The sequence below is a fragment of the Pristiophorus japonicus genome, chromosome 18 (genome assembly GCF_044704955.1).
Source record: "Pristiophorus japonicus isolate sPriJap1 chromosome 18, sPriJap1.hap1, whole genome shotgun sequence".
In the NCBI taxonomy this organism is placed as follows: Eukaryota; Metazoa; Chordata; class Chondrichthyes; family Pristiophoridae; genus Pristiophorus; species Pristiophorus japonicus.
This window is the reverse complement of record NC_091994.1, coordinates 66,412,216-66,425,125: the sequence shown is the minus strand read 5'-3', so window position 1 is coordinate 66,425,125 and position 12,910 is coordinate 66,412,216. Positions and strand designations below refer to the sequence as shown.

General features: G+C 45.2%; 1 protein-coding gene across 1 annotated transcript in view; it reads right to left on the bottom strand.

The window, feature by feature from the left end:
- The window catches only part of epha8 (eph receptor A8), a 676,976-nt gene that overhangs the window by 89,629 nt on the left and 574,437 nt on the right, over positions 1 to 12,910 (bottom strand). The window contains exon 13 of the mRNA XM_070860109.1: positions 7,740 to 7,949. Within this exon, the coding sequence (XP_070716210.1) occupies positions 7,740 to 7,949 (210 nt within the window). The remainder of the gene's footprint in view (positions 1 to 7,739; positions 7,950 to 12,910) is intronic.

Below are 12,910 nucleotides of genomic sequence, written 5' to 3'. Positions count from 1 at the left end.
GCATCTTTCTCTGACAAGTAATCCTGGCATGGTGGATTACCTTATAACGAAAGGTTCACCACTGCTGTCTGAGGAGTGGGCATTCTCTCACATTTTTGTGCACTGATTATTACTGGTGGCCAGCAGACTGATGCAGCAGCAAGTTCGTGAAGGTGATGGGATTGTGCGAGGGGCCTGTAAGGTGCTCTCAATAATTCCTTGGACTTTGGCAAGTCTGCTAGCTGAAAACAAATCCATTGCTGCTGCTGCCTATAAAGTAAGCCGTGTGCCCCAAGGAACAGACACATTAGAAAGAAGAAAAAACTTTCATTTATACAGCACCTGCCATCACCTCAGGATGTCGCAGAGCACTACGCAGCCAATCAGGTATATTTGAAGCGTAGTCACTGTTATAATGTAGGGAAATACAGCAGCCATTTTGCGCACAACAAGGTCCCACAAACAGCAATGAGACAAGTGACCACTTAGGTGTTGATTGAGGGATAACTATTGGCCAGGACACAGAGAATATCCCTGCTCTTCTTTGAATAGAGCCAAGGAATCTTTTACATCCACCTTAGTAGGCAGACGGTGCTTCGGTTTAACGTCTCATATGAAAGACTCATATGCTGCTCTGATAGTGCAGCACTCCTTCAGTACTGCACTGAAGTGTCCTAGATTATATGCTCAAGCCTTTTAGTGGGGCTTGAACCCATAAATATCTGACTTAGAGGCAAGAGAGCTGTCACTGAGCAAATGCTTATGACGTATATCAGTTACCTGCTTGATGCAGCTGAAGGTGCAGTATTGGCTGATGTTTCTGATGTTATCTGTGACAATTTAGAATTATTCAGATGCATAAAGATGAAGCCTGTGGTAACCGTGACAGCCATTGGCAGTGCCGTGTGTGGTCGATGAGCTCAGATTCCAGGAGAGGGCACAGTTCTGTTGCTGCCTCTTCACTGAAGTCTGTCAAAGTAGATTACCTTTCAGAGTATATGGTAGGTATGGCTCTGCCTGTAGATACAGCACCAGGGGAAGGGCAGGTGTGGACATCCTGCCTCTGATAGAGTATGACCTGCCTCATGTTCATTCCTTCATCTCCCAAATAGCAGAATCCCAATTGGAATTCCTATTTTAACAAAACTTGAATTGCAGCAACAACAATTCTGGCAGCTAAACGTCTAGGATAAAACCTAACAATAAATATTATGATGATAAACCCCATTTTCAGATATTATTCTTTGAAAACAATCAGACTCCCTGATTTCCTGTCCATCCAGGGTGTACTTAGAATCCGAGAAAGTTACAGCACGGAAGGAGGCCATTTCGGCCCATCATGTCCGTGCCGGCCGACCAAGAGCTATCCAGCCTAATCCCACTTTCCAGCTCTTGGTCCGTAGCACTGTACATTATGGCACTTCAAGTGCACATCCAAGTATTTTTTAAATGTGGTGAGGGTTTCTGCCTCTACCACCCTTTCAGGCAGTGATTTCCAGATCCCCACTACCCTCTGGCCCTCAAAGCTCATTTTATACAGGTAAACTCACGGCACAGTCCAATTCCAGTGAGAGTCACAGGACATTGCACACGTGTTAATAATCATGCCACAGCAATATATTATGGGCTGGACATTATGCTGCCTCTGCAGAACTTCACATGACAGGAGCATATATCAGGAATTTAGGCGTGGGCCACTGAGCGGCGCACGATTCCTTCTCGGTAATGTGGGGTCATGGAACGCCATGGCCCATTTCTGATATGACCACTCATCATACAAAATGCTGCACCAGGAGCCCCAATTGGCAAAATCTACCCCATAATATTGCGACGAAAATTGTGGCCTCGCCGGGTCCATATGAAGTGCACAAAAAAAGGGCAAGGCCTCGCTAAAACCGGTTCTCGGGACGTGATGTGCATGTGCCAAAAAACGACTTTTCCGACGTGTCAAGACTTCTCCGTACAGATCCTCGGCATCCCTGGAAGAAGGACATCCATGCGGGAGAGATTGGGCTATTCGCCCAACTCATGCCCAGCGAATGTCCTTCAAACTTTTACGCCTGGTAAAAGCAGGCGCGTAGCTTACTTTTACCAGCGTAAGAGTTTTAAAACATATAAAAATTAAATTTAAACACTCATTTTTACATTAACACCCCTGTCCATTGAGGTAAGTTTATTTTTACCACTATTAAAACACATAAAAAAAAATTTGCATTTAATTTCAAATAATTTTAAATATGTGAGGTGTTTTATTTATTTATTATGCTGTGTTTGGGTGTTTTAGGGGTTTTCTCATTGATAGTAATGGGAGCCCGAACAAACAGAGCTGCCACTTTTATGAGTGAGAATACTGCATCGTGATTGGTGGCCCCGGCTCACGTGACTCCAGCTTCTCCGTATGTACCTCAAAGACACCTCCCCGTGTGCTGCGCAGTGAGTGGAAGCCTCTGACCGGAATCCTACGTTCCTCAGGGATCACCAGGTACTTTCGCAGATTTTTTTTTCTGGTCGGAGGTGTTCGTAGGAAGGAAGCCTCCGACCGCAATTTTCCCCCCGTTAAAATAAGGCTTGCCTTCAAGGTTAATTGGGAGTTTTTGAGCGTCACAACATGGGCATTGATCCAGCATCTGTTCTGTTCCAACACCATCAGCAATGGTAATGAGAAATGGTAATAACTAGAACTAGGGGGCATATTCTTAGAATAAGGGGCCGCCCATTTAAAACTGAGATGAGGAGGAATTTCTTCTCTCAGAGGGATGGAAATCTGTGGAATTCGCTGCCTCAGAGAGCTGTGGAAGCCGGGACATTGAATAAATTTAAGACAGAGATAGACAGTTTCTTAACCGATAAGGGAATAAGGGGGTGGGCAGAGAAGTGGACCTGTGTCCATGATCGGATCAGCCATGATCGTATTAAATGGTGGAGCAGGCTCGGGGGGCCATAAGGTCTACTCCTGCTCCTATTTCTTATGTTCTTAAAAGTTTGCCTTATATTACTGCTGCAAAAACTCTTCACAATTACTGCAGTACGAAGCATTCATTTGTCTCCAAAGCACAACCTCTAATTGAATCCTGTGATATATTACTAGGATCAACTCAGTAAAATCTCATTGTATTTATTATTTTTTTTAAATTTGCTGTAGTTGTTTTTGTGTTCAAAGTAAGCATTGCTTCATCAATGTCCCAGGGTAAAATTGCTGAATAATCCCACGGATTTTTGCAATTTAATTGCACTGTGTATGGGGCAAAAGCTGAGTAATGACAATAAGAAAAACTAAAACATTATAATTTGTCTCCTTATTCTCAATTATATTAAAAATGTGATTGCTATTCCCAGCTCTTGGCGCTAATTTTGGGATATGTAGAGAATGAACTGGGAAGGAACGTAATGGGTGGGAGAGGAATACTGTATAGCCCATAAATTCAGGAGAAAGAAAGTGCCTGGGTATGTGTTGATTCATGCTATCCCAAGTTGCAAGAAGTTTCTATTCCCTCTACATCAACGAATATGGAAGGGTGCATTCTGCAGGTGGTGCTACAGGATAGAACACAATTGAGATGATCTCTAGCAGCGGCACACCGTGACTGCAGTGTGCATTGTCCATAGGATACACTGCAGCAACTCGCCAAGGCTTCTTCAATAGCACTTCCGAAACCCGCGACCTCTAGCACCTAAAAGGACAAGGGCACCGGGTGCATGGGAGCACCATCGCCTCCAAGTCACAAGCCATCCCGACTTGGAGATATATGACCTTATTCTTTCATCGTCGCTGGGTCAAAATCCTGGAACTCCCTCCCTAACAGCACTGTGGGAGCACCTTCACCACACGGACTGCAGCGGTTCACGAAGGCGGCTCACCACCACCTTCTCAAGGGCAATACCTGACAGCCTTGTTAGTCATGCCCGAGAATGAATTTAAAAAACTGACAATATCAGAGACACGGCGAGACTGCATTACAGGCAGTTTATAAAACAATAGCCAACTTGAGACTCACTTACACCATTAGCTCACGCCATAGTATCTCAGGTTAAAAACACATTTTTAGATAAAGCACATCAGAATCAAGGAATGTGCAAGAGTGATTGGCATACAGTTAGTGCGGAGGGAGAAGGAATCGACCGCAGCAAGATGTGAGAGGGAGAGTGCAATAACAGGGTAGCTTTATCTGTCGAGACATCTCCAAGTGAAGGGCCAAGGCGTGTAACACATCCTCAAACACCTGACAACAGTGGGACTCAATCCAGCAAGTGGGGATTAGATAACATGAAGCTTCGTTTTAAATGCTTGTGTGCATCTTTTGCAACATCCTAGCTGAAGTAATGCAGGTAATTTTAACTTAATCAGCCCATCGGGAAACCAATGGGATTGGTTAGACCGTCAGTTTTACACCCTGCCCAATATTACTACTCTACAACAACAACTTGTATTTATATAGCGCCTTTAATGTAGTACAATGTCCAAAGGAGCTTCACAGGAGTGTATTCAAACAGAATTTGATACTGGGCCACATAAGGAAATATTAGGGCAGGTGACCAAAAGCTTGGTTAAAGGAGCATTTTAAAGGAGGAAAGAGAGGGGGAGAGGTAGAGTGGTTTAGGGAGGGAGTTCCAGAGCATAGGGCCTCGACTTCTGAAGGCACGGCCATCAATGGTGGAGTGATTAAAATCGAGGAGGCCAGAATTGGAGGAGCGCAGATATTTCGGGGAGGTTGTGGGGCTGGAGGAGATTACAGAAATAGGGAGGGGCGAGGCCATGGAGGGATTTGAAAACAAGGATGAGAATTTTTAAATCGATGCTGTTATGTATTGTCCAGGTACATTAAATGTATAAGTACAATGGTGCGCCACAGAGGGCGCTGTGGTGGGAGACCCGAAAGTACCTGTAAGACAGAGTATAAAAGGCTTCCCACCACACCTGAGAGGCACTCTGGAGTTACACAATAAAGGACTAAGGTCACAGCAGTTACTACAACACCAGACCGTGTGGAGTCAGTGATTTGAGTGCTACATACATCACAGATGCATTATTTAACTGGAGCCAATGGAGGTTAGTGAACACAGGGGTGATGGGTGAGCGGGACTTGGTGCGAGTTAGGACACGGGCAGTGAGCACAGGGGTGATGGGTGAGCGGGACTTGATGCAAGTTAGGACCTGGGCTCCAGGGTTTTGGATCACTTCAAATTTACGGACTTTCATGACTTCAATGGAGAGTAAAATCAAACGGGGTGTAAAGCCAGCATTCCACCTGATGCCGTCAACCTCCTGCTGAATGTGGACTGTAGCGGTTTAAGAAGGCGGCTCATCACCATCTTCTCAAGGGCATTAAGGGATGGGCAATAAATGCCGGCCTTGCCAGTGACGCTCACATCCCAGGACCAAATTTTTTAAAAGGTTAATATTTCCCCTATTTTAATTGGCAAAAGGGTTTACCAGGCAACAGCAAATGGAAGCCAATGGGGTAATTTCTCCCTTCACCTCGGGCAGTAACGTGACAGGGCAGATCACCCGCCATTTGTAGATCCGCCTGACCTTCACCCGCATGATTTTGCATGGATTCTACAATGGGCAGGTGACCTGATCTTGCAGATTACTGCCCCAGGGGTGAAGGTGAGAATTACTCTCAATAAATCTGTCAAAAAGTCTGAAGACTTGATAAACTGTGGAAGTGCAGTTCAAGTGAGCTCTGAATATCAGCTGAACAATGGGTGATTGGCCAGTTTAAACTCACTAGTACATACTCACACTCACACTGTTGTACCACTGACACTCACTGCTGCATTGCGCACACCCTCACTATTGTACCATTGACAGCCTCATTATTGTACTACTCACACCCTCACGATTACACTATTGTGCAAAATTATCCTCATCGTGGTTCCGGTTTGCCCTTTCTTTATGTGACAGGACCGGATCATCCCCCACACTGCACCATTGGGGCAGGATGATCTGAACCACCAACCTCTCCATAGCTAACGTCAATGCTGCTTCTCAGGCTGACTGTAAGTGGAGTAAGTTGCAATCTGGAGTTATTGGTGGACGGACAGGCTACACTGCTCTTTGTATTTGTGCGTCAGCCCTCTGCTCTCCAGGGCTGCTAAGATCTGTTGGAACTGTAACATTTCTTCTGCGAAGCCGGTTTGGAGATGCTATCCAAACAGAGCGAGCCACGGGCAACATTCTCCAGACTCCACAGGGGCGAAAGTCAACTACCCACGGCCCATTTCTCACCGGGACAATGGGTGCCTGGCAGTTAATATCGAGGGGGGGGGGGGGGGCACGTAATTGCACCAATAACGCCCAACGACCATCAAATATACTTTTAGCAAATGGACGAGCAGCTTGCCCATCTGTTTCTGGTGGGAGACTGTTAAAATATGTAAAGCATTGTAGGATCCCGTTTGCAATTTATAGTTACCGATGGGTAGAGCATAGGCTGTCCCATTCTTTCAATTTGTGTGGCTTAACCAGTGATCGTCAAAGGGAACGTTTATCGAGCTGAGCGTATAATCCAGGCTGACAAACCAGTGCAATGCTGCACTGTCGGAGGTGCTGTCTTTCAGATGAATCGTTAAACCGAAGCTCCGTCCGTTCTTTCGGGTGGATGTAAAAGATCCCATGGTTCTATTCAAAGAAGAGCAGGGGAGTTATCCCCAGTGTCCTGGCCAATGTTTATCCCTCAATCAATTACTAAAAAACAGATTATCTGGTGATTATCACATTGCTCTTTGTTGGAGCTTGCTGTGTGCAAAATGGCTGCCGCATTTCACACATTACAACAATGACAACATTTTAAAAGTTGGCTGTAAAATGCTTTGGGAAGTCCTGAGGTTGTGGAAGGTGCTATATAAATACAAGTCTCTCTTTATATGCTCACATATGGAGTGGTGTTTGAAGCCACTACTTTATATTTTAGAAGTATGAGTGCTACCAGTGGGCCAGGCTAAAACTCAGAATCACACTTGATCGACATTATCTGTGAAATGATAAACACATTGCAATTAATGTAAATATTTTAATAGTGCCAAAATTTTGTTTAGTGTTTCAGAGTCAACTAGTGCTTGATAATTTTCCTGTTGTTACTCCCTATTGGGATTTAGCAATCAAAATCACAGGACCAAAATGTCATCCATCTTTCATTAATGGCCAGAATGAAAAGGAAGTGGTAGTTTTATGTAGAGTGTTGAAGAATTGAAACATAGAAACATAGAAAATAGGTGCAGGAGTAGGCCATTTGGCTCTACGAGCCTGCACCACCATTCAATAAGATCATGGCTGATCATTCCCTCAATACCCCTTTCCTGCTTTCTCTCCATACCCCTTGATCCCTTTAGCCATAAGGGCCATATCTAACTCCCTCTTGAATATATCCAATGAACTGGCATCAACAACTCTCTGCGGCAGGGAATTCCACAGTTTAACAACGCTCTGAGTGAAGAAGTTTCTCCTCATCTCAGTCCTAAATGGCTTACCCCTTATCCTTAGACTGTGTCCCCTGGTTCTGGACTTCCCCAACATCGGGAACATTCTTCCCCCATCTAACCTGTCCCGTCCCGTCAGAATGTTATACATTTCTATGAGATCCCCTCTCATCCTTCTAAACTCCAGTGCAAAAAGGAAGGTCCCTGTGAGGTCACTCACTGCCTTTGCACTTTGACCTGAATGAACACCTTTACATTGCAATATTCACGCTAAACCGCCCTTATATCGATAGCTCTGTCCAACTAGAATATCAATAAGAAAGTGAAACTCCAAACCGTACAGTGGTGGTGTAAGCTGCATCCGGATCATCTTCCAAAATTCGGGACAGGCCAAAGTCCGAAACTTTGCACACCAAGTTGCTGTTGACCAGGATATTTCGAGCTGCGAGGTCCCTGTGTATGTATCCCAAGTCTGACAGGTACTTCATCCCAGCAGCTATCCCACGCAGCATTCCAACAAGTTGGATAACCGTGAACTGCCCATCATGTCTCTGAAGGACAGAAGACAGAATCAGTCCCTTTCCAGAGTGACACTTTGCATCAAGTCAATCTTCATAAATGGGAGACCTCGTTTAAAAATCAAATTCAAATAGAACATTTTAAGTTTGCTTCTCGGTAAGATCGCTGCCGGGTTGTGTAAAAACTCAAGCTTATTACATGGCACCAGAAACGGGACAACACAGGACAAAGTTTCACCATTACTGCCGGGGCAATACCGACGGGATGGCATTCGGTTCCCCAACAGGTGGGCGACCCAATCCCCAGGTTACTACCCAAGCGGAGATGGTGGCAATTCTCCGAATCCAATACTCCTGCTTCCCGTTGTGCAGTCTCAAAAAATATCCTTTATATTTGGTAAAATTCTATGGGAACTTACACAGGAAAGCATCAAAGATTGTCACAGTGATAGCATCTTACCTCATTTGCACCGGGTGAGGGAAAGAATAGTGCCTATTGGTCAGACACTCGGCAAGAGGATTCTACCATTGATTCGCAGGGGTGGCTCAATCCTCGGCTCATTTTATCAGGTGCTGCTTTTTCAGTTGTAGCTCGTTATATTTTTGGATTATTTGCAGACATTAACATAGAAACATAGAAATTTACAGCGCAGAAGGAGGCCATGTCGGCCCATCGAGTCCGCGACGGCCGACAAAGCTGCATAGCCCTCGGTCAGCAGCCCGGAAGGTTACTATGAACAATGAACAATGGCGGACAGGTATATAGCACCTTGCCCAACCAGTCTGCCTCACACAACTGCGACACACCTTGCACCAAACGGTCTATGCTCCACCCCAACAGGAGACATGTGATCTCCTGGGAGAGGCAAAAACCAGATCAAAACCTAGGCCCATTGGCGAAAAGGAATCTGGGAAAATTCCTCTCGTAGAAACATAGAAAATAGGTGCAAGAGTAGGCCATTTGGCCCTTCGAGCCTGCACCGCCATTCAATAAGATCATGGCTGATCATTCCCTCAGTACCCCTTTCCTGCTTTCTCTCCATACCCCTTGATCCCTTTAGCCGTAAGGGCCATATCTAACTCCCTCTTGAATATATCCAATGAACTGGCATCAACAACTCTCTGCGGAAGGGAATTCTCAGGTTAACAACTCTCTGAGTGAAGAAGTTTCTCCTCATCTCAGTCCTAAATGGCCTACCCCTTATCCTAAGACTATATCCCCTGGCTCTGGACTTCTCCAATATCGGGAACATTCTTCCCGCATCTAACCTGTCCAATCCAGTCAGAATCTTATACGTTTCGATGAGATCCCCTCTCATCCTTCTAAACTCCAGTGAATAAAGGCCCAGTTGATTCAGTCTCTCCTCATATGACAGTCCAGCTATCCCTGGAATCAGTCTGGTGAACCTTCGCTGCACTCCCTCAATAGCAAGAACGTCCTGCCTCAGATTAGGAGACCAAAACTGAACACAATATTCCAGGTGAGGCCTCACTGAGGCCCTGTACAACTGCAGTAAGACCTCCCTGCTCCTATACTCAAATCCTCTAGCTATGAAGGCCAACATACCATTTGCCTTCTTCACCGCCTACTGTACCAGCATGCCAACTTTCAATGACTGATGAACCATGATACCAAAGTCTCGTTGCACCTCCACTTTTCCTAATCTTCCACCATTCAGATAATATTCTGCCTTCGTGTTTTTGCCCCTAAAATGGATAACCTCACATTTATCCATATTATACTGCATCTGCCTTGCATTTTCCCACTCACCTAACCTGTCCAATCACCCTGCAGCCTTTTAGCATCCTCCTCACAGCTCACACCGCCACCCAGTTTAGTGTCATTTGCAAACTTGGAGATATTACACTCAATTCCTTCATCTAAATCATTAATGTATATTGTAACGAGCTGGGGTCCCAGCACTGAGCCCTGCGGCACCCCACTAGTTACTGCCTGCCATTCTGAAAAGGACCCGTTTATCCCAACTCTCTGCTTCCTGTCTGCCAACCAGTTCTCTATCCACGTCAGTACATTGCCCCCAATACCATGTGCTTTTATTTTGCACACCAATCTCTTGTGTGGGACCTTGTCAAAAGCCTTTTGAAAGTCCAAATACACCACATCCACTGGTTCTCCCTTGTCCACTCTGCTAGTTACATCCTCAAAAAATTCCAGAAGATTCGTCAAACATGATTTCCCTTTCATAAATCCATGCTGACTTGGATCCTGTCACTGCTTTCCAAATGCGCTGCGATTTCATCCTTAATGATTGATTCCAACTCTCCGACCCATCCAGGCGATCGAAACTAGTCCAGGAGATCACCTTGGTCGTATTTGATTCCATGCAGTACTTACCATCGTATCTGCGCCAGCCAATAAGAGGTTGTCCAGTCTAATCCCATTTACCAGCTCAAGGTCCGTAACTCTGCAGGTTACAGCACTTTAAGTGCCCATCCAAACACCTTTTAAAAGTGGTGAGGGTTTCTGCATCCACCATTCTTCCAGGCAGTGAGTTCCAGATCCCCACAACCCTCTGCGTGAAGAAGCCTCCCCTCAAATCCCCTCTGCACCTTCCACCAACCACCTTAAACCTATGCCCCCTTGTAATTGACCCCTCTACCAAGGGAATTAGGCCCTTGCTATCCCCTATATCCAGGCCACTCAAAATTTTGTACACCTCAATGAGGTCTCCCCTCAGCTTCCTCTGCTCCAAGGAGAACAAACCCAGCCTATCCAATCTGTCCTCATAGCTAAGATTCTCCATTCCAGGCAGCATCCTCGTAAATCTCCTCTGCACTCGAGTTCCTTGCTGCTATAAAAGCTGTGTATATGTTGCACATTCCGGGCTACCAATGTTGCCTGCATACTTTCTGTATCTAGAGAGAGATGTAACTCAGAAACCAAGTTGAATTATTGGCACTGCCACTGATTTGCACTTTTGATAGATAGCCATTCAAAATATGATAGTCGACACACACACTGTTTCTCCTTTGCGATACCATCATGACCGGTTTGTACTCTGAATGTGTCCTGTGTAATTTTCCACAAGTTAATCCCATTTAATTGTAAATAACCATTACTTCAGATATAGTGTGTCACAGTGCCGATACAATCCCATAACTTGCTAAACACTAATATAAAAGCAAAATACTGCGGATGCTGGAATCTGAAATAGAAACAGAAAATGCTGGAAATCTCAGCGGGTCAGGCAGCATCTGCGGAGAGAAACAGAGTTAACGTTTCAGGGCGATGACCCCGTTAACTCTGTTTCTCTCCGCAAATGCTACCTGACCCGCTGAGATTTCCAGCATTTTCTAACCTTGCTAAACATACTGGAAGTAAATGTTCAGTCCAGTTAAGTGTACATAACAATGGTGCAGTGGTGATCTTATACCCTTCACACAATTAGCATCTTTAACAGATTAAGTGAGCATTTGTTCCATGCACTCGAAGAATCAATCTCCTATATCTGAATCAAACATGCCTTTAAGGATTGCTTATTGTGAATTCTATTTTGGCATTCCCTGGCAATGGATGGCATATCCACCGGCAAAGCATCACCCTATCCCACGAGGAGATGAAACGTCTCCAGAGAGATGAGCTGCTTCATCTCAGTGGGATTCCATTAGAGGGGAAGTATTGGAAGAAGCTGATCTGACTGTGTCAACACAGACGCTTCCAGGAGTCTCATCGATGACACAGGCCTGGCCTACAGGTAAAGGCCCGATCACTCTTTCTTCCAAAGCAAGGATTATGAAAGAATGGTTGGGGATGGTTTAGTAAGGGATTCATGAAATGGCATAAATTAAATAGAAAGGCATTGACTACTCTTCTATTTACCCAGATGTTTATATCGATGATGGATTGGATTAGGCGATGGTCCGTCCAGCAGTCGTCGGCTCCTGTCATGGCGCGGGTGATGCGCACAACCTTGTGATCCCTGGCTCGGATGATGACATAGTCGAGCAGACCCAGAGCATACCTTTTACGTCAGCTGTGGCTCAGTGGGCAGCACCCTCGCCTCCGAGTCAGAAGGTTGTGAGTTCAAGTTACAAAAATCAAGGCTGACATTCCAGTGCAGTACTGAGGGACTGGGTGTAAAAGATCCCATGGTACTATTTCAAAGAAGAGCAGGGGAGTTATCCCCGGTGTCCTGGTCAATATTAACCCCTCAGTCAACATAACAAAAATAGATTATCCGGTCATTATCATATTGCTGTTTGTGGGAGCTTGTTGTGCGCAAATTGGCTGCCACGTTTCCCACATTACAGCAGTGACGATACTCTAAAAGTACTTCATTGGCTGTAAAGCGCTTTGAGACGTCCGATGGTCGTGAAAGGTGCTGTATAAATGCAAGTCTTTTTTCATTCTTTTGTTTCAAATGTAGTAAGACAGGTACATGTCCACTTTTAAACTGAGTACAGCATCACCGGCCAGACTTGAAGAATGCTGCAGGATCTGGTATCCCAATGTTTGTTCCCCTGCCCTCGAAGCTGTCAGGTTTAAGGATTGGGTGTGTCAGTCTTTCAGCTCTGTTCCACCCAGTTCTTGTCCATCCTCAGACAAGCGGCGGAACGATAATTCTGCCCTGTTTCAGCTCACGCCACTCGACCTGCAGTTTCCCCTGGTCGGTTGGGTGGTGGACATGTCCATTATGGCAGTGGCCGAGACCACCCTGCCTGCCTCACAGGAGCCAGACACGTAGCAACAGGCTGATTACAATGGGAGGGAAGCACGGGGAAACGGACAAACAGCATCGTTGTCAGTCACCTGACTAAACACAAAACACAAAATATATTTTATATAATTTAATTCTGTTTGACTGGAATGAAAATAGCCTTGCAATCTCATGGAGTATTGCTCTTGTGTATTTATGAGGTGTTGGCTGAAAGCACAGCAAAAATATATAAATCATATTTTAATAACATTTTCTGATTACCACAGAATATAACATTTTCGAGGGATGTTTTGATTTAGCTTTCCCTTCCACTGA